The sequence below is a fragment of the Zonotrichia leucophrys genome, chromosome 3 (assembly GCF_028769735.1).
Source record: "Zonotrichia leucophrys gambelii isolate GWCS_2022_RI chromosome 3, RI_Zleu_2.0, whole genome shotgun sequence".
In the NCBI taxonomy this organism is placed as follows: Eukaryota; Metazoa; Chordata; class Aves; order Passeriformes; family Passerellidae; genus Zonotrichia; species Zonotrichia leucophrys.
Window position 1 is genome coordinate 38,782,107 of NC_088172.1, and position 20,506 is coordinate 38,802,612.

The 20,506-nt window shown below is 36.1% G+C and overlaps 1 protein-coding gene across 2 annotated transcripts in view; it reads right to left on the reverse strand.

Annotated features, from left to right (window-relative positions):
• CDK19 (cyclin dependent kinase 19) overlaps positions 1-20,506 on the reverse strand; it is a 122,814-nt gene that overhangs the window by 66,536 nt on the left and 35,772 nt on the right. For both annotated transcript variants that reach the window (XM_064707886.1, XM_064707887.1), the window contains one exon: positions 8,989-9,099. In XM_064707886.1, the coding sequence (XP_064563956.1) occupies positions 8,989-9,099 (111 nt within the window). The remainder of the gene's footprint in view (positions 1-8,988; positions 9,100-20,506) is intronic.

A 20,506-nucleotide genomic window follows, 5' to 3' on the forward strand; every position in this document is an offset into this window, starting at 1 on the left:
TCTTCTCCCTTCCCAGGTTAAAAAGGTAACCAAAGGCTGTGTTTTAATTAGACCACTGCTCCCTCCTCCACCATCCCCACTCCCCACCCAGTCTGTCACTACTGCTCCCAACGACAATGGTAATGAGTTAATATTTACCCATGGTAAATGCTAACTCTGGCTGTCACCAGTATTTTAGCCACTGTCAAACTGTGCTTAGCAAAAGTGTAAACGGTAGTGTTTAAAGAGAAGTATGAAAGGCAGAAAACACCAAATGAATCAAAACAGCCTGCTTACTCCTGACCAACAATGTTCCCACAGAGCCTTCCACTAGTAAATGTACAGTATTTATGGCTTTGGACTAAAAAGCAGTAGAAATTTACAGGATTGTCAGTTTTTAATCTACTCATGAGGATCAATAAACAAGATAAGCTTTTCGTACCTGATCCTTAGTGGTGCAATCACTCTGGAAACTATATTGAAGTGCTTTAAGGGATTATTTCCTTAGAAAATTTTTTCTTGTGATGTCACAAGAAGATTTGGTCTCTTAACTTCAGCTAGGAGTCCCTAGTACTACAAAATGCTCACCAGATAGCAACCTTCATGTGTAATTACAATATGATTTATAAAGCAGTAATGATAGCATAAACTCACAAATTAGTATATTTATTAATGCAGGAAATGAAAAAGGAAAAATCGAAAGGAACCAACAGGCAAAGGTCATACTCAGAGGCCCTATAAATCCAGTCCTGCCCTTTTTCAAGGTGCATGTAATCACTAGAAGGGATTTCTACACCCATCTAAAAATCATCTACTACCCACACAAAACATTAGTCCTTAGGCACAGAGAAAATGAAGGAGTCTCATGAGACAGAATAGGACACAATTAAGCCCAGATGTGTTGCCAAGGAACAACACATCTGCCTCTGGCTCTGCCTCAGATGCTCGGGTAAGTGGGGAGTGAGACACTACCAGGTTGATGCCATTGGATTTCTGTCCCTGCCCCTCCCATTTGGCTCCCAGTTAGAAAGGCTAAGGAAACAAGCTCCTTTCTTGAAACAGTTATTGAATTGCAGAAGTGAATAAAAATGGATAGTTTTGCTTGAAGCAAGCAATATCACCACTAGGTGAAATCCAATTTCCTGCAAAAGCAAATAAAACCTGTTGTTGCCAGCTTACTCTATGGAAGTTTATATCCAAAAGATCACAACCATCACAGTTTAGAGAACTGAACAAAAGCTAAAAATATACTGCAGGACCAAATAGTGTAGGGAACTGAAAAGCTAGATTTGCCCCATGACACGGGAATGAGTCCACAGCGTTTGTGACCAAGCCCTACCTACACTGAAAAAATGCCTAAAAAATAGTTCATCCAATTTCTTGTAAGCAACTAGCCATATGAACAAAGAACAATGCACCTAACAAACACTAAGCAGTAATTTTAATGGCAGTGTCTATCTAAGAAATACAAGAGCAAACAGACACTACTTCAAGTACAGCACCTAACAGCCAGAACCTGAGACCTAAAAAAGGCATGGAATAATTTACAGGAATTACAGCCTGCATTTCCCAGAAAACTGGATTAACTACTAGACTTCAAAACTACACTTCTCTCATTCAATATATCTTTTTTCTGAATAGCACAAAATTAAAACTAACCTGTGAGTTGAGTGTAAATCTGAACCATGACAGGTATGAAGCACGTTGTGCCTCTCTCTCTAGGAAGCATGAAGTGCACTTGGACACCGCAGTTTGTAACCTTTAGGTATACTCAAGTTCTTTGGCCATTAAGGACAAAACATGAGGACTCCCACAACCCAGGCAAGTCAGAGACATGTTTGTAACAAGACAATAAGCAGAGCTTCAAAAAGCTTCAGTATTCCCCATGTCTTTTTCCAGTGTACCTCCTTAAAGATAACTCACATATCCTGACAGACCACCTGGCCAAAAAAGCTGGAAAACACCCAGCAACATTCGGCAAAATTAATGAGGAAAGTTCTTGTCAGTCCACACTATACCAGCTGCATGCTACAGAACAGAAAGCCATCCACAATGTCATGCAGACATAAATTCATTTTAATTACTTCATTAGAACACTGCAAGCTCTCTTCTAATATACTTAAAATCTTTCAAAACAAAAGAAAAACCTAAGTCATAAGAGATAAACATAACTCCAAGCAATATTGAAATCTATTCAGCAAAAGCAGCCATTTTCCCTTTCTGTGCATCCATATTTCTGATTCTTAAACCTTAAAAACACGCTGCCACTGACTGGATTCCAAAAATGGTGTGAGCCAATTAGGTATTCACTATTAAATATAATGTAAAATTTTTCTATTGCTTGTACAAATTTTGCTTTTAATTTAAACAAGACAGCAACTTCGTAGAAGTGATTTTAAGTCCTTATTCTAAATTAAATTAATACTTCTCTGACCAGCATTAAAGTACATATTCAACGGAAGTCCAGGAAAGCAAGGAAGGTATAATTTGCTGCTTGCAATATCTGGGACTATGGGTTTTACTTACTAACTGCTTATTCCCAATTTTCAACTTTAAAAATGTAATAAAATTGCAAGGAAAACTGGATGAACCACATTATTTCAGTAAGATGATTTTAGCTCTTACAAAGGCAAGACCATATAAATGATAAAAAATGAAGAGGAGAAACAGAGCTAGCCATTTGGAAATAACCAATATTCAATCTAGGAGTTTGACTGCCTTCTTCTATGTTACCTAGTGCATTCAAATTGCTTTGAAAGCTGGCTGGTGAAGAACTATGTGCATTTTCTAAGTTCTCCACCACAAACAAGGCAAACATAATGCATAACAACACAGAGCAAATTAAAATCCCCAGGATTTATCCAACAGTTAAGTGAGCATTCAATAAGATCCTAATTTTAGTCTGCTTCCAAGTCTGTCTTTGTGTTATCCCATTCCCAATTCCAAGAACTGCTGTTCAGTGTGACAGAGGTTAAAACAAGCAAACAAACAAGCTGGACCTAGAAACTTTTCCCAAAATTAGGAAGCCAACTAACAGAGGGATTTCATGCACATCTGACTAAATGAAGTTACAGTGAATTCCCACCTCAACACACATGAGAATCAATAGACACAAGCCTCTAGAAAACCTGACTGCTTGAGTTCTACTGCTTAAGGCAAAGCTTGCTGAAAATCATATGCATCTCCTTCAAACTGAAAAGCAATCATGCCAATGCAGATGCCTCTCCCTGCTGAAGCAAACTGCTTGTGCTCCCACGCTTCAGCAAAAACTCTGCATTCTATCCAATCCCTAATCCAGCCTTTGAGAAGAAAACAGAATTATGTCAATGTGACAGTAAAAAGTAAAGTTACGTTTTAATATTGAGGAGAGGGAAGCTTGGATACATGTAAAATCTGTACTAAGGCCAAGAGGATTTATTTTATACTGCTTCCAGTCTCATTTTTAACACAAAACCACCTCAAAATACTACACTTACGGTAAATGTAAAGCATTCAAAAAGGGTATGAAAGAACAAATCAAAATCTTAAGGTGGCATAAAAACTAACCATGCATTGTTTCCATGATTTTCAAAAAGAGAAAGCAAACACCCAATGTTCCAAAAATAAATCATAGTTTGATATGCCTACACTTACCATTCATTTCAGATATCATAGTTTTAGAAACTAAGAAAATTTGGTCAATGTACTTATCACAAGTGAAATAAAATAAAATCAAAACAGAAGTGGATAGAACTACCTCTAGAGCTACCACTTTAGTTTCCAATTTTGGAAACATTACAGCAATTAACATAAACTGTCCTTCAAAAGAGAAGGGGAAAAAAGCATGCTTGTTCCCTCTAAATGCTGCCAGTGCACGGCCATCATCAGTATCTCCTTTAAAATGTCATTAATCAAACTGCCTAATGAAAGACCCTATTCCAAGTGACAAGAGGTGAACATTTTTAGTAACAGGGAAAGGAACTTTAATGCATCAACTTTTGCTAATGCCAGCTTGCTTTAAATATCTGAGCTTTGAAACAGAGATCAAGCACATCCCATATAACACATCTCCTCAAACAGATCCCAAATAGTTTTTCTAGGTTTTGCCCGCATCTTTCTAGGTCTTATAGTATCTTTCAGCCCAAATTATTGCAAAATAACTTTATACAAGGTTTAACAAAAATCATCAGAATTCAGCTACCCTTTCAGTACACATAAAAGTGAAATACACCACTCTGTTCACTTTAGTTTTTCACACACTTATGCTTTTGAACCTTGCCTTTGTTTTGAGGCCTGCTCCTACCTGTTGTTTCCTCCACTTCTCACGCTCTGTGGTGCAGAAAATGAGTCCATATAAACTACCCTCAAATTCATACATGTCTGGCAGAAAAAGCAAGTGTATGTTTTGAGACTGTGACAAAGAGCTACAGTCAAGGAATGGCACTGCCCTCTGCAAGAAATCCAACTATGACTTCGACGGGCAAAAAACCCCATCCATTTCACTTGGAAGGAATCAATCATGACAAAGACCTATGCCAGCCCATTCCCTTGTGTCTCCACAAACCTTATATTCTTCTTCCAGCCTCTACTCATACGTGTACAAGAGAGAAGACTGCATGAAAAACCACCTGGCAAAATCACCTGAATTACACCAGAAGTGTATACATGGCTTAGAAAATCAAAATATTAAAAAACACATTACACTGAGAAAAGTATTTTTATGTATATAAAGATATTTGTCATCAACTATCATCTGAATTATACTTATGATTAAGAGCTAAACTGAGGCCTGTTGAAGAAAGAATTCTAACTGATGATACCATATTTAAGGAATATGTTAAAACTCAGCTGTTAGACAAAATTCATGTGATTAAACAAATGTACAAGTTTATTGTACACATCAGTATGCAACATGCTCCCAATTTCATTTATAATGAAAGATGATTCAAAATGTTGTTAGCTGAAATTAAGTATATTTATTTGTAGATTGAGAGCATCAAGTAGTACTATGAAATTCACACATGGGAAGAATAGTTTCTCCTTTCCATTATCATGATTATTTTTAGGTACTCATGACGGTACTAATAATCTCTACCCTACATTTTTTAAAAGCAGAACATATACGTAACAAGTAATTCATATAAAACAAAGCCAGTCTTGCTTATATATTTTTTATTATTATCAACAAGAATTCCAAGATTAATTTTACTCCATTTCTCAGTAGCATTTACTCATTTATTCAGTTTCTCAGTAGCATTTGTTGCCAAGGATTTAGTTGTTAGAGATCACTGGAATATAATAGTAAGAGAGAAACAATCAAACCTAAAAAATTCAAAGATCATGGTTTAACTGGTCTGGGATACTGAATGTATCATCACATTCAATATTACCAAATGATAGTTAATTATTTATGTACTTATTAAGAACCAGAAGTGGTTTTTGTTGCTATAAAACACATTTAACACATTTTTACTATGATAAAAATGTCACCCTTTTTCAGAATGAGATCAAATCCATCCAGAAGCTTCTCATTTAAATTACAACATATATTCCCAGAAAAGGGATTGTAAAAATTTGACTTTATACAGACATACTAAATGAGTCTGGGAATTAACTCTGTACCATAACTAGGAAAAGGTATATAGATAACCTGTGAATACAAAAAGTTTTTTAAATTATAATAAAAGTGTTGGTTAGAATCAAAAATTCTGCTTAAAGTATAGAGACTATGAAATTGAAGTCATCAAATGTGTGTTTATCTGTGGTACTAAAAACATGTGCTTTAGGAAATACTTTCAATATTAGAAATCTGCTTTTAAAGGGAGCAAAAGAAAAGTTTAACTATTGTAACCTCTATAGTGGCTAAAAGCAACTAGATTGACAAAAAAACTTCATCTCCCGGACATTTGTATCAAACTTTTCCTGAAGTCCATTTTAGTAATCATCATGCATTTAAAACATTTTACATAAATTTGAATAATGTCTTTAAATGCACTAGCTTTATGCAGCAAGTTCTGGACAGCAGTATACTGTCTAGAAGTATAAAACTATGGTGATAAAGAATATTCATGAAAGTTCAATAAAGAAAGAAGATATTCTTTTGCTGATAAGACAGCAGGAACTCTGGCATGAAAAACAAATTTCTGACCTTTAAAAATAAAAAGTTAACATCCTACAGCCTGAGAACTTTACCAGTTCTCTTTGGCAGAGACAAATAGCCAAGAAAAATCATAACACTGTGTATTACACTAAGAATTCTGGTAATCAAAGGAAACTAGTTATAAATCAATTTGTCAAAAAAATTCCTATATTCTTAGATATTCTCCATGGTAATCTCACGGTTTTGTGTTGTTTTGTTTAATGTAACTTGAGAGATAAGAAAAGAAAGTATCTTTGATAGGATTAGTTATTAAAACTGATTACTATCTTTGTAGTTAAGAACAGCATAATCAGTGTTCACCAATACTTGCCTAAAGCAGTTCAAATTAGCAAAGTGTCTACATTCCTTGGTAATGGTATCCGCAGAAGTTACAGACCATTATAAATATAAAATTTCAGATCTGAGCAGTTTCATTCTTGGGACTTAAATGAGAAGTAGAAAAAAAAGTTCTTGCTCACCATGGAAGAACTTTTTAATAAGTTTAATTAGCACCAACCCTTTAGAACAGTACTTTTTTTTCAGTACTAGAAAATTAACAGAAGAGCATAGCATCTGATATAGTTGATTCATCTCTTGCCAAATGTTTCCAGTACAGAAGCTGAAAAATATAATGATTTTAATTAATCTAATTATTGAATGTGATGAGCATTTATTCTTCTCACTGAAGCCAATAGGTGTTACTAAAACCTGGACAGCTTTGAACAGAAACAGTTTCCATACTTACTGATTTTGGTAAGTAAATCTAAGCTACCTACATTTGAAAACATTTGTCTCTGGAAATCTATATGTCTCTAGTGACAGCACACCCTCCATTCCAAAACTTAAATCTTCATATATCCATGATAAATAGGCTTCTTTTGTCTTTATGTAGTGCTGGCAAAGCACATGGTGCTAAGCAATTAAAAAAAAAAAGTGCTAAACCCCTACTAAAATTTCTACCCCAGAGAGTTGAAAGGGCACAAGCTGTAAAGCACAGGAAATGCAAAACACAACACAACACAGACAGAATGACAAGTGGTTGGTATTACTGAAATGCTTTACAAAATAAGTGGATTTTCAGGAGGTTTTTGAAGGAGGATAGCGAAGGATCTTTACGTACGTTAATTGGGAGGCTGTTCCATGTGTAGGAGGCAGCGTGGAAAAAGACACAAAGTTGGGAGTGAGCAAAACAGACAAAAGGGGAATTAAGAGCGATGCTTGGGAAGTGCTGACAGTAAAGGAAATGAGGACCAAGGTTAAGCCAGAACCAAGAGTGCCTTGAACATGGCAAACTTTATGCAAGGGAGGAAAAAATTCCTGGCAAAGGCTTAAGAAGCAAGGAAATATGGGCAATTATACAGGAAAGGAGAAATGACTTGTGCAGCATGTCCCATAGAAAAAAAAAATAAAAACAACAAAAGAGAGTTGGGAAGTGGGAGACCAGTTCACATCAAGTACCTCATTGTAACAAACATTTCAGTCTTCAATAATAGAAAATAATTAACTTCACTGAGATTATATTCAATACCCAGCCATACGGGAGGGTGGCAAGAACATCAAACTGCAATGATTCTTCTTCTAAAGCTGTTAAATCATGTGAAAAATGACTATGTAGTGTAAAAACCACACAACCAAAGTAAAACCAAATGGAAAAGGTTAGGAAAAAAGATGTTTAAAACACATGGCAATAAATGCAGCAGTAAAATGTGTTTGTTATGACTGTTCCATAAAATGAGTAAACTCATTTAATGCAGAAATCAAGTCTGTCATACAGAGATTTAGCTGATGCACTTCTCTTCATCATCACTACCACCAGTTATGTGAAATACGCAAACTCACAATGTCCACTGAACTTTGATGAACAAAACTTGCAAAATACAAACCTGCTAGCCCATAAGAGAAATAAATTAAATACTTTTCAAACTTTTGAAGGGGAACAAATTACCATGATTTTACATGTTCTGAGACAGAAGTGTCTTTTTGAAAGGTCTAAGTTTACTATCTGTCCAATTAAAATCTTGGGTCATTTACAAGCTCAAGAGCCAAGAATGAAGAAATTGAGCAATTTGTCACTAACATTTGTAATAGCAACACCTGTATTACTGAAGCCTTCAAAAGTAATACTGGAATTCATATTACCACCTCCTCTCCTTGCCAATATTTCAAAGGAATCATAGACATATTGGTTACACTTCATGTTTGATATCTTTCATTTTAAACACAAATCCAGGTTCAAGTAACTCACATCTTGTCAACAGATGTGGAGCTTGAATATTTTTCAGTTCAAGTCACAATATCGTTGATGTCCACCTCTACAACAGACTAAACCAAATCCTATCATACTTTGCTAGAAACTTAAAAGCAAACATCTAAGTCTCCACTCCTCTTCCATGTAATGAGTGTCCATCAGTAAGCCCAATTAGCTTACTTGTTATTTTATTTCCACTCATACTGTCACAAATTATCTGTTTAAAATATAGATGATTGAACGTTAGTTAGTTGCTTGCAGTCACTCTCAGTGAGAGGACTCATCAAAGCAGTCATTCTTTTTTTCTTGTGTGTGTACATGCAATATGCCAGGGAAAAAATATTAAATACATTTCCAAACACAGTTTTAGAAGATCTCAATTTAGGAATGCTTCCTTTAACTCCAATTAAAGCTTGCAGAAGAATCCTTTTCACTTCAAAACCCAATCTGACTCAAAAAAAAAAAATCTATGTAGTCTTTGGCAAGCTTTAAAGTGTAAAAGTAACAGGATTATCAGTTAGACCCTTAATTACAGAGTAAGAAATTAATGCATCTCTGCCTATATGAAGGCACATCACATACACACCAGTTTGAACAAATTCTTATTGCGCAATCTCAAATACTCAGGGAAATCTGTACTTACCCACAAATCATGCTCAGCATAATCAAACAGCAGCCAAACCTTTCTGTCACTGTGAGAAAGGAAAACCTTCTGCAATGCAATCACATTTGGGTGCTTCAACTCTCGTAAAAGCTGCAGAGAAACAGAGAAGCTCTTGTTACTTCTGTGCTTGGTAAGAAAAGCAAACACAGCACAAGCCACCAAACAGGTCAAACAGCAAACAAGTAACCCTAAAACAGGCCCTAGAAGGAAAGACACCACAGATTCACCACATTATCTTCCAAACATAAAAATCAGGATATACACAGCCTCTGTGCCATGGGCTGCTGTTCTAACATCACAGCTGCCCATCACTACCTACCCTGTTCTGTCCCACACTCAGCACAGAACTGCCCATCCCACCTATTCATCAGTATCTTGCTTTAAAACAGTTATTACACACAAGTATAACTGTTTTCTTAGCAAAGATGAACATCAGTATTTGAGGATGCCAGAATGAAGCTTGGTCCAGTTCTTTGTCTGGACAACACAGTTCTTGATCACCACATAGTAATTTTATTATCAATAATTTTCTTTTGCTTTGGATCCCTACCTCACTTGCCCTAAGGTTCATAGGTGGTTGTTCTCAGAAAACAGGGTGTTTTCAAAGAAAAGTCTGACAAAATGGGTTAACTACTGGTTGTTTCAACAATTATTCTGTAATCTGGAAATAATCCTGCTGGGAATTTAGCTGCTAGAAAATGGAAAATTACAAAGCTGTGGCTAATTCCAAGTCCTGCACCTGCAAGATAGTGTGTCCTTGGGCATAGCTGTAGTATGATAACAAATAGTGAAAGAGACATGAGAAAAGAGAGATATAACCCCTGAGGAATGGGGAAGAGCTGATGTTGTGGTGTGGCCAATGGATGGTGTAAATTACAGACTATTCATAAGCTTATTACTTGCTGTATAAGTGTCTGATGCTCTCTTCAATAAATGGAACTTGCTTATCACTCATATTGAGTGTCCAAGTCTCCCCTCACTGACAAATGGCTCATCCCTGACAAAGGCCTCTTTCTGCGACATAATCCCATATTTATTTATTGCTTGAAAGAAATTTTTGATAGTTATTGAACTTATTGATAGTTATTGCTTGAAAGAAATTATTAATAATTTTCTTATTGAAAGAAAACTAGGTCTCATCACTAATTAGCATACTAAAGCAGGCACTGCTGCTGAAGTCACCATCCTCTGCCAGATTAAACCAGGTTCAGGAGGAGTTGTGAAGCTGTACTCCCAAAAACAATTTCTATGGAATCACTTTCCCCCTCTCCACACTGTAGTCACCAGAATGATTGATCATTCCTATTTTATCTGGAAATTGCTTACATCTGCAGCACTAGTATATACATTGCCAAGAATCAATTCCTAATGGTAAATTGTAAATGGAGTATGTTCCAAGGCTCATTTGGGAGAAATGAGTCTTCTATCATTTCACCCTACAGAAAAAGTCTCAAGATGATTTTATTTCCCCTAAAATCAATATTTTAGGAGAAATAAAATACTGATTTAAAATTATATTATCTTTTGACTATACAGATATCTCTCAAGACAAGAAATCTAAAGAATATCATAGCTGCTTAAATGTATTCCAATTTCCCAGCAAATGAAATAATTTTTTTACCATGCAGGAAGCGTGGTCTTATTTTTCTTTCTTTCCCTAACCCTGAGCCTCCTTTTCTGCATGCCAAACAAGCCCAGTTCCCTCAGCAGCTCCTTGTGAGACTTGCTCTTTGTTCATTCTGGCTGTCAAGGCTGCATGCCACAGCAGCCAATGCTTCAGCAGCATGAGAGAAACCAAGGAAATGTTGGCTCTAGGAGTCCAACACACCACATCAAGAATGAGAGCTCTATTCTAGCTATGCTAGACTTGCAGTGGTGCTTCACTACAACTACAGGAGGCCAAAAATGATAACATAAGGTACAAGGGATGAGCTGAGCCACAAACACAAACTGTTGGTCAGATTTATGTTAAAAACCATCTCATCTAGAAACATGCTACTGCAGGAGAGAGGGTGACCACAGGGACTGAAGAGATGTAACTCTTAGGGACATAAAGAGTGGAGATAAGGGAAGTCATTCTAAAAGCACTGGAAAGATGTCATCAGCAGGGAATATTGGGGCAGAACCAAATCCACAGCTGTGGAAATCAAAAGACAGCAAGTTTGAGACAAGTGTTTCAAAGACAAGCATCAATCTAAGGCTGAGACAAAAGGAAACTAGGAACTTCAGAAACTGTATTTTCATTACAGCAGACAGGTGGAAGCCAACCATGTGAAAATTTGGGTGACACAGTGAAGCTACTTATTTGCACCATGATTGAATCTACCACCCACCCTAACAACTTCTATTAGTGATGCACCTTTATGTGATATGATTGTCATGTCCATGCATTATCATAAACACCTTTGACAAATGTGCATTTCACCCCTACCAAGAATCACATGGAGAGCTTCAGGGATGCAGTAAATCACTGTCTACAGTTTTCCTGCTTTATAAACTTTAAACAAACAGAACAGATAAATGAAACAATACCAATATTACTTCCTTAGGTCTTCTGCAGAAGTAAATCAGTTTGAAGATTTGGCTGACTTAAGTTTGAATTTTGAAGGAAGAAATTACTATAGTGTCCTAGTAATTGAAAGACTCCAGTGTACTTGACGTCTTTATTACAAGATAGCAACTGGAACATAAAAAGGGTCTGCAACTACTATAATTTATTAGTAAATGAACACAGCATCGTATTTGAATAGTACTTTAACCTAATGTTCCTCTAAAATTTAAATTCCATCATACCCAATTTAAGGTAAAATGCTACTAAAAACCTGTGTCTCAGTTATGATACATTCCCTTCTTGTAACAGCACACAATGCAGTTTAGACAGACACTGAGAAGGACTTGACAGTGAATTATCAACATCTGTGCAACTTTGACTGGCCTGTACAATGGCTTTCATCTAAACAGATTATGATGATTATTATTGAAAGTATTAACAAAAGAATTGTACAAGTATCTTTGCTTATCACCATTCTTAGCTGATGCCACAGCTTAAAGTTTAAAATTATGCTTTTGGATAGCCCAAATAGCATGGAACAGCTTCTAGGATTTCCAAATGGTATCTGCTATATGCAGAATTGCTAGTAACTTCTTCAACTGTCTGATGAATAAAAAGTTCTCCATGAGAGAATTTCTGTGAGAACTTCCCTCACAAGTCAAAGTCTCTTATAGCAGGGGCAGGTCATAATGTGAAAGTCTCTGATGCCTGAAAAAAAGTTAAGTTGGCAACAGTATTGGTATAGAAGCCTGAAGCCTTGGAAATGTAAAATGTCAGTAGCCACGCTGAGGTAGACTTTGCATAGAAAATCCAAGCAAAGAGTAAAGGCTGTCTAGCCAGAGAAGGAGCACAAGAGAGCATACAAGATTAAGCAAGTAAAAGTGGGATATCATAAAATGAAGAAAAAAATCTGTTATTTTTACCTATGTTTTCAATAATAGTTATGATAACTGACCATGGAATGAACACACTGATAAAAGAACTGCCTTACCCTTAAGAAAGTAAAAACTAGCACAAGTCATTTACAAGCAAAACTCAGAGGTGGTATCAGATGATTAGCAAATACATCACATACATCCAAAAAAGGGGCACAAAGGAGACATTTGGAGACTTGTGAATCCAAAGCATGCCAAAAAACAATTTTCAAACAATGAATATAAAGAAAAATGTGTGAAAAACGAACTATCCTTTCTTCTCTGATAATTGATTTTCTACTCAAGCAGAAGATCTGCGTTCAAATTTCAACCTTATAATAGTTTCAAGCACTTCATCAGATGGGAAAGATGACAATTGGAATACATCCAAGGTGAGAAAAAAAATACCCTAAAGGGGCAGATCTCAAGGTAAAGTAGCTTTATGTATTAACTATTTGAAGAGTTACCAAAGAACAAGTATTGTGTTTATTAATAAAACCCATCTCAGTATCAACATCATGAGTGTGAATGAAATTATCTGAATAAATAAAGGCAGCATTTCCAAGGAAGTAAAGGAATGTGATAATGCATCATCTTTTATGCTACTTTATTCTGTGACTGAGTAAACAAAGAGTAACAGAAACAAGATTAAATCAAAAGCACAAAATCTGAATTCACACACTTAAAAACCAGACTGAAAAGTCATCAGGTGCAAGTAATAAATTGTAGAACTGGATTGCCATAAAACAAAGAAGAAAATTGAGATGGTAAATCTGATATTAGATATCCTAGTTGAGGTCCTTACAGGAGAAAATGGAATGTATTTATATCAATACATAAAAGGCTTCTGTGATTTTTTTTTAAATACTCTATGCGGTTTTCTCTGCTCAAACACCTCTCCCTCCACACCCACACAAAAGATGAACTCTCCCAGAAAGAGGTAAAGGGTGACCAAAGGAGCAAAACAATCCATCTCTCAGTGGGGAATTCTCAATTACTGTAACTTTCTCAACTACTGTAACTGATCAAATATTGAAAGAAATAAGATGGATACCCACTAAAACAAAAAGATATGAGCATCAATGGTGAAAGAAACATTACACTAATAAACATGGCTGAAGAACAGAAAGACAGCTAATAAGAGCTAAAATCATCCTGCAAGTCAGCATGTCATGAACAGGAAGTTTCAGGAATAGCTTCTCAATAGCAGGGAAAACCATATTTCATTTACTTCTTTAGCAACATTGGACAACAAATTTAGTTGATGAATTTGATATTACTTGCCAGTAAGATTCCCTAGACAGTGTGTGCTCTTGTAGAAGCCTTTGTGAAAAATGGGGTTAGTGAGGTTTTACTGATCATCTCCAGCACATGGAAAAGATGATTGACAGACAGCAAGCCCTACAGCAATTTGGTTTAAATGCTTGAACTGTGCCTGAAAATCATCTATCACCATAAAATGCAAATTCCTTTTACAAGAAGTAGACAAGCAACTAGGAAGTCTCTTGATCTTTTGAGCTAGGTAAAATTGTCCCTTTTTCCTCCCAAAGAGATAGACAACTTCTGTGAATGGGGGAAGAGCTGCAGTGTTACCAATATAAACAAAGTGATCCATTTTGAGAGCACTTAGCACATTTAAACACAAGTCAAAAAGTATATTCCTCAAGGAAATCTTGCCCAGAAAAACTTTTATGCCACTGGATAAATAATGCTTTCTAGCTACCACTTGAAAAACGCAGGGTAAGGACTGACACTTCCATCTTGCTGTGAAGGAAACCTAAGAAAAACTAGAGAAAACACAAAGACAAACCAGTGCTGTCACAACTGACACCAGTAAATCTTGCAGCAAACATGTATTTCTGTGTCAGTGACGACAAAACCCATAACCTTAAAAAATTTACTCAGGGGGCAATCTCATCTAAGAGGTGTACCCACCTCTCAGATAGTTTACTTCAGTCTTTTGATCTATGTACTTCAACTGATCTGGAACAGCACTGGTAGTTTCTGTGATGGAAATGCACATTGTACTGCACTGAACCATTTTCAAGGTTAGAACAAAAACATCTAACAGGCAGAAATGTGGATCATAAGAAATCACAGGAAAGGCCAAAGCATGAGGCTGATTGCTCATAAAAGCATTTGCACATTACAGAATTTTAAAGCTGCCTCCTCTGTGATGAATCTATTTGAAGCCCCTAGGGTCACTGAAGGGTTTTTTTTTTAATTGAAGCTGGCCTTCTCAAAGGAACATAAAGATCATAATTTTATTTCTTTTAAAATTCCGACTGGTTTTGAGGCTATTAATCAATACTAGATCCTCTCCTCAGTGTTGTCAATATTATCCTTTCTATAGACCCTCTACTGCCTATTATCATATCAAGCTCATACAGCAGCTTTTCCCTTAGGGAGGTATATATGGGCCTCTCCAAAAAAACAAAACAAAACCCAAAAAAACCCCAAAACAAAACAGAACAAACAAAAAAACCTCCACAAAAATAAATAGGCAGCTATTTATTTTATCTAACATGTAAGAACAATCCTTTGCTAACTGTGCTACAGATCTTGAAGTTATCAAGAAGAGAAAAGGGAATTAAAATTCAGACAGGGTAGCACATCAGCTTTTTCTAGTGGCGCAGTCGATTCTGAAGTTAGGGATTTTCCAGTTCGGATTCCCATTTCTACTTGGAGAAGTTACAATTACAGAGTTACTGCATAACTGAAGTACCAAAAGACTTGATATTAATACTTTCAAACTGAGCAGGTATAGAGGGTTTGTTTCCTGCTTTAAATTGTCCATGGCTGACCCTTATATAAGAGGTCTCAGGAAGATGCAGGCAACATAAAAACAGACATGGAGAAATATAGACATATACACGCACACAAAAAAACCAAACAAAAAAACCCACACCAAAAATGCCAAAATCCAAAACAAAACAAAACCAAACAAAAAAACAAAAAAAAAAAAAAAATCCAAACAACCTAAAAAGAAAGGTAAAAGTTTAAGCATTAGCTTAAGCTCTGCCCACTTTAGAAAGGACATATTCTTCATACTCTGGTCTGGTAAGTCCTTGGACTGCCTTTGGCATGTAAAACCAAGTAGGGGAGGTAGAGTAAAATGCCAAAAATTAACAACTGCCATTCTTACACAAACTGCTAGGAGTGCTGCCTGAGTTTACTCCAAGGCACACTGCAAATTAAAATTAACAAGCTAAAGTAATTCAAAACAGACTCTAAGTAGAGCCCATGCAGATTCTCTTCTTCCCTCTAATTCTTCCTATACATGTATCTGATTTTGACCAGTTTGATCCCAAGCAGTCCTTCAAATTAAAAGCTCCCTCCAAGTATGCCTTACACATTCTTCAACCTTTTTTCACACTTGCATCTCTTCAAAGCATACAGTCTCCAAGCTGTGAGGGCTTCAGACTACCAGAAGAGAAAGATCAAGTATTTAAAAAAAAAAAAAAGAAAAAAAAAAAAAAAGATGACAATGAACAGAATCTAACCAGTCAACTGCCAAGTGTCAGGACAGGAAAAAGGCAAAAATGTGCCCCACCCTCCTCCAATGAGAAGGATTAAGAAAGTATTTATTCTATAAATATTTTCATTTCAGGAGCTGAAAATGATCTGGCATTGCTAAATAACATTTTTATTCTGAAACAAAAGCTTGGCAAAAGACATCTTGAAAGTATTACATTTTAACTCCGCTAAAGAAATAGAAACTAGGATAGCTGCATTTTGAATTCTTAAGGTCTCCAGCAAAAAAAAAAAAAATTATCTTTGGCATTTATCTTGAAACACACAAGCAGAAATACAAGTAAAAAATTCTTTCAATTACTTACTTACCAATATCATAGACCAGAACACAGACTTCTTAATAATAGAGACAAAGGACAACTGTAAAATTACTTCCAATGCAAGAAATTTCTCAATTTTTAATACACCTATATAAGGAAATGCTGACATTAAGAACACACAATTTGCTTCAGTGCACATATTATATATCTAATTTATTTTCATATCTTTTCAACAAAATAAATCTGAATTATAATTGAACTTGCACATCTTCCTAAAGGAAACTTCATTTCCTTTAGGACCACTGAATTCTACACTCTTCTTTTAAAGGTACCTGTGTATTTAATTTTGGTCAGTCTGGCTCAGATTTAGCAATAACCATTTTCCTCCCAACTGAAAGGCATAGATAAGTTAAAGCTCTGTCTCTCTCTACAGAGATTTTTCTCCTTATTTGGCCTACAGTAAAAGAACATCCAACCACTCAGATAACACCAACAACTAAACTGAAAGTAACTTACTGAAAAAGTAATAGTGAATGTTGGTCCTTTCTGAAGATTTTAAGACACCCTGAATTTGCTATTAGGCTGACTAGAAATTTCTTCTGTTACTGAAAGGATAAAGGAATTTCCTATAAAACTAACAAAGACTCTTAAATCTAAAGCTATATTAAAATATGAAAATTGGAGAGAGGGAATACAACACATTACAAGTAGCATCACATCATTCCTAAACCCACACATTCACTCTGGAGTTTTAAACTGCAACTAGTTTTCTCTTGCAGGTTTTATTCTAACGTTTCCACACTTCTGAATTCCTGACAACTAGTTATCACCTTGCTTTAGCACTGTATCTCGTAGTGAATAAACAGTGATGGCAACTGAGGTGCTCTAAAACTCTTGCAGAAGGGCAAATAGGATGAGTAGACATCAATGCTGATAATCCATTTTTCAAAGATTTTCCACTCAAGAAGATTTCAGAAAGTTAAATGGTATATGAACCAAAGCAAGACAAACAATTCTTTAGCAAAGAACAGCCAAAAAGCATGTTTTTCCAATCTCAATTAACTATGGCACCATAGTGAGGCATCTCTCAAAAGGTAATAAATTTCTAATCTATCCAAAATATTGGGCAGGGATTGCAATACTATCCTGCAAAGATAATATTTTTACAGTCCATTTCCCCCCTAAAGTTTACTTATCTCCTTTACTTAACTGATTCTTTGATTAATTGACTTGATTGACTGCTTCCATTATTAAAGCAATTTTTTCATTTTTGTGATTATTTACCATTTTCCACATTTTATACAGTATAAACACAAATTGTGAAACAAGTTATTTGAAATTACCACTAAAAAACCCAAAAACCACAGATCTTGAAACTTCCACGTGGTGGTGTTCACAGGGATGCAAGGATGAGGGAAGAGACAAGAATCTTGACTCCATGTTTCAGAAGGCCGATTTATTATTTTATGAGATATATATATTAAAACTACACTAAAATAATAAAAAAAAAGGACTTCATCAGAAGGCCTGAAAGGAAAGAAGTGGAATGATAAAAACTCGTGACTCTCAGAGAGTCCAAGCCAGCTGACTGTGATTGGCCATTAATTAGAAACAACCAACATGAACCAACCAAAGATGCACCTGTTGCGTTCCACAGCAACAGATGATTGTTGTTTTTCTTTTCCTCTGAGGCTTCTCAGGAGAAAAATCCTAGCAAAGGGATTTTTCAGAAAATATCATAGCTACACTTCCACCTAACAACTTCTTGCATCTGAACAGTGACAATAACCAGCCTCTCAACTTAGTGAATGCATTTGCTGGGCTCAGAGAAAAGTGCAATTCTGAGCCTCTACTTCTTATCCTGAAGTTCTCTATCCTATGGCACGAAAATTGCCCACATTTGCTAGAACCAGTGCGCATCAAGTGTGCCAATGCTGAGCTGATCCAGCATCTATATCCAAGACCCAAATTTTCTGCCAAAACCACCTGTAAAATTCAGTGTGTGAGGGGCTCTCTCAGATGATGCTTAACAGATTTGGCTACATAATAAATTGGTTGTGAGACTGCCAGCATCTCCTCTTTCAACAACCACCAAGTGGCAAACATGGCTTCAGTCCTGAAGCCATGACCTGATGAACACAAGGGGCTCAGTGCCTGGAGAGACACCTCAGGACAATATTCCAGGTAAAAAATGTTCCAGAGAGGTGACTCTCTGCAGCCTAAAGGAAGGAAGGAATCCCAGCCCTTTCCCAGGAAAGGGCCAAAAAATGCAGCTTCTCAAGTATGCAAGCTGCAAGTTACAACTCCAACTTTACAATTTAAATCTACCCCTGCTTTGTAAAAGGACTTGGTGTATTATTCAAGGTCAGGTGTGCTGCTACTCAGTACTCTCACATCCATGTTCTCAACTCACAGACAATTATTTCTCCAATACAGAAGTATACAGGAATATAAATCAACAGTTATAATGAGACAACAGTCTAACAATAATTTATCGTGTCCAATAGCATTTTAATAAGGCACTCTTCTGATAAGATAAAGCACTAACAAAACATACTTTTGGAATTCAAAAACTGTTGGGAAAAAATAACTAGCTTAGCTTAATTTTGTATCCATGGGCTGTATGCCAGATCAGGTATCAGCTATCTTGTGTCATGGTTTAGGAATGGTATTCTCCAATTTAGTGTTCCCACCAAAACCACTTCAAACCATGTCAGTTGCTCATTCCTCGCTCTTCCCCAACCCCTCTGGAAGGCTGGAGAGAACTGATGGCAAAAAAGACAAAGTTCAGGCTTGAGACAAGAACAATTTACTGGAAACAGCAACAATATTAATAACAAAAGTGTTTGCAAGAGAGGTGAGTGATTCATATGCAAATGCTCACCACCACATCACAAGGGATCTGATAAGACAGACCCAAAAGGGAGCCCTTCCCCCATTCCTGGAAAATGGCATGAGGTGGTCCGTGTGCAAAAATTAACCCCGTCATGGCCAGAATGAGGACACCTGTCTGCCTAAAGCCAGCATAAAGTCCATGCTCTGAGATAGTCAGAAGAAACTCATTTAAGTGCCTATGCCCTAATCTGGACCAAAGAAGAAGGTTGATCCACCAACAAAACAGCAACCTCCAGCTGGGATACAATTCTGTTATATACCATTGCCATGATGCTGAATCACAGAAAGCAGATTTTTCATGGAGGAATAACACAGTCTTGTAAATCCCATTAAGTTCCCCATGACACTGTTATGTGACAACTCATATGTACTTTAGCATTTAGGGTTTAAAAGAAAATAGTACTTTTTTATAATTAATGTGGGAAAATAAAAAAGAAAAAAAAGGGGAAAAAACCCAGCCAAGTAACCATCTAAACACAACCCTAATGGTTATGCACATATCCTTCATATGCTTCATTGTACTCACTCAAGACTGGGATACAGGCTTTTAGATACATGATTTATACTTATGCTCTTCTTTAAACAGAAAATTAAATCAAATCAGAGGTATGAATTCAAAACATATTAAGCATATTAAATATCTGCTCCTTATGGGAATCAAGTTAAAACTGCTTTAGTTCTGAATGACAGCATCCATTAAACTTTGATGTACTTCAACTGATGTGCTTTAATGTCTTAGATGTCTTACCTCTACTTAAACAAGCTAATACACAAGCCTGCAGTTGCAAGTGTAAATTGAGTCTAATACCACACTCCAAACAAGAAAACATGCCTGCAGACAGCAGGAGATCATGTATTATTTAGGGATTTTAACTTCCTTTTATTAACTTGGGTTTGTTTAAAATAGTAAAAGTTGTGCACATAGATCAGGTCTCTTATATATTGTTTCCAAATAAGATTAATTTAGAAATATTACTCTTTCAGAGTTTTTACTCAAGAATTCTTTCTATAATTACTCTGTTGACAGTTATTTACAATAAATTCAGCATTTCACTCTGGAAGCACAACACTAGAACCTTCTTAGAGTTCATTAACACAATCACTCGTTAAATTTGTTCTACTTATGCTCATAGGTTTCTACTTTTTACCCAAATCTTCTGCAATCTTCAGCCACACATTAGACAAATCTAATGTGTGAAGCAAGCTAAAACAAGATGTTCACTGGCAGCCTCCCAAGTCATTAAACGCCTACCACAAGATTCTTCTCATACTCTCAGGATCAGACTGCAACTGGATAAAAAATTCTGTTTGTAATCTATAGCCTGCTATTTCCTCATTCTTCT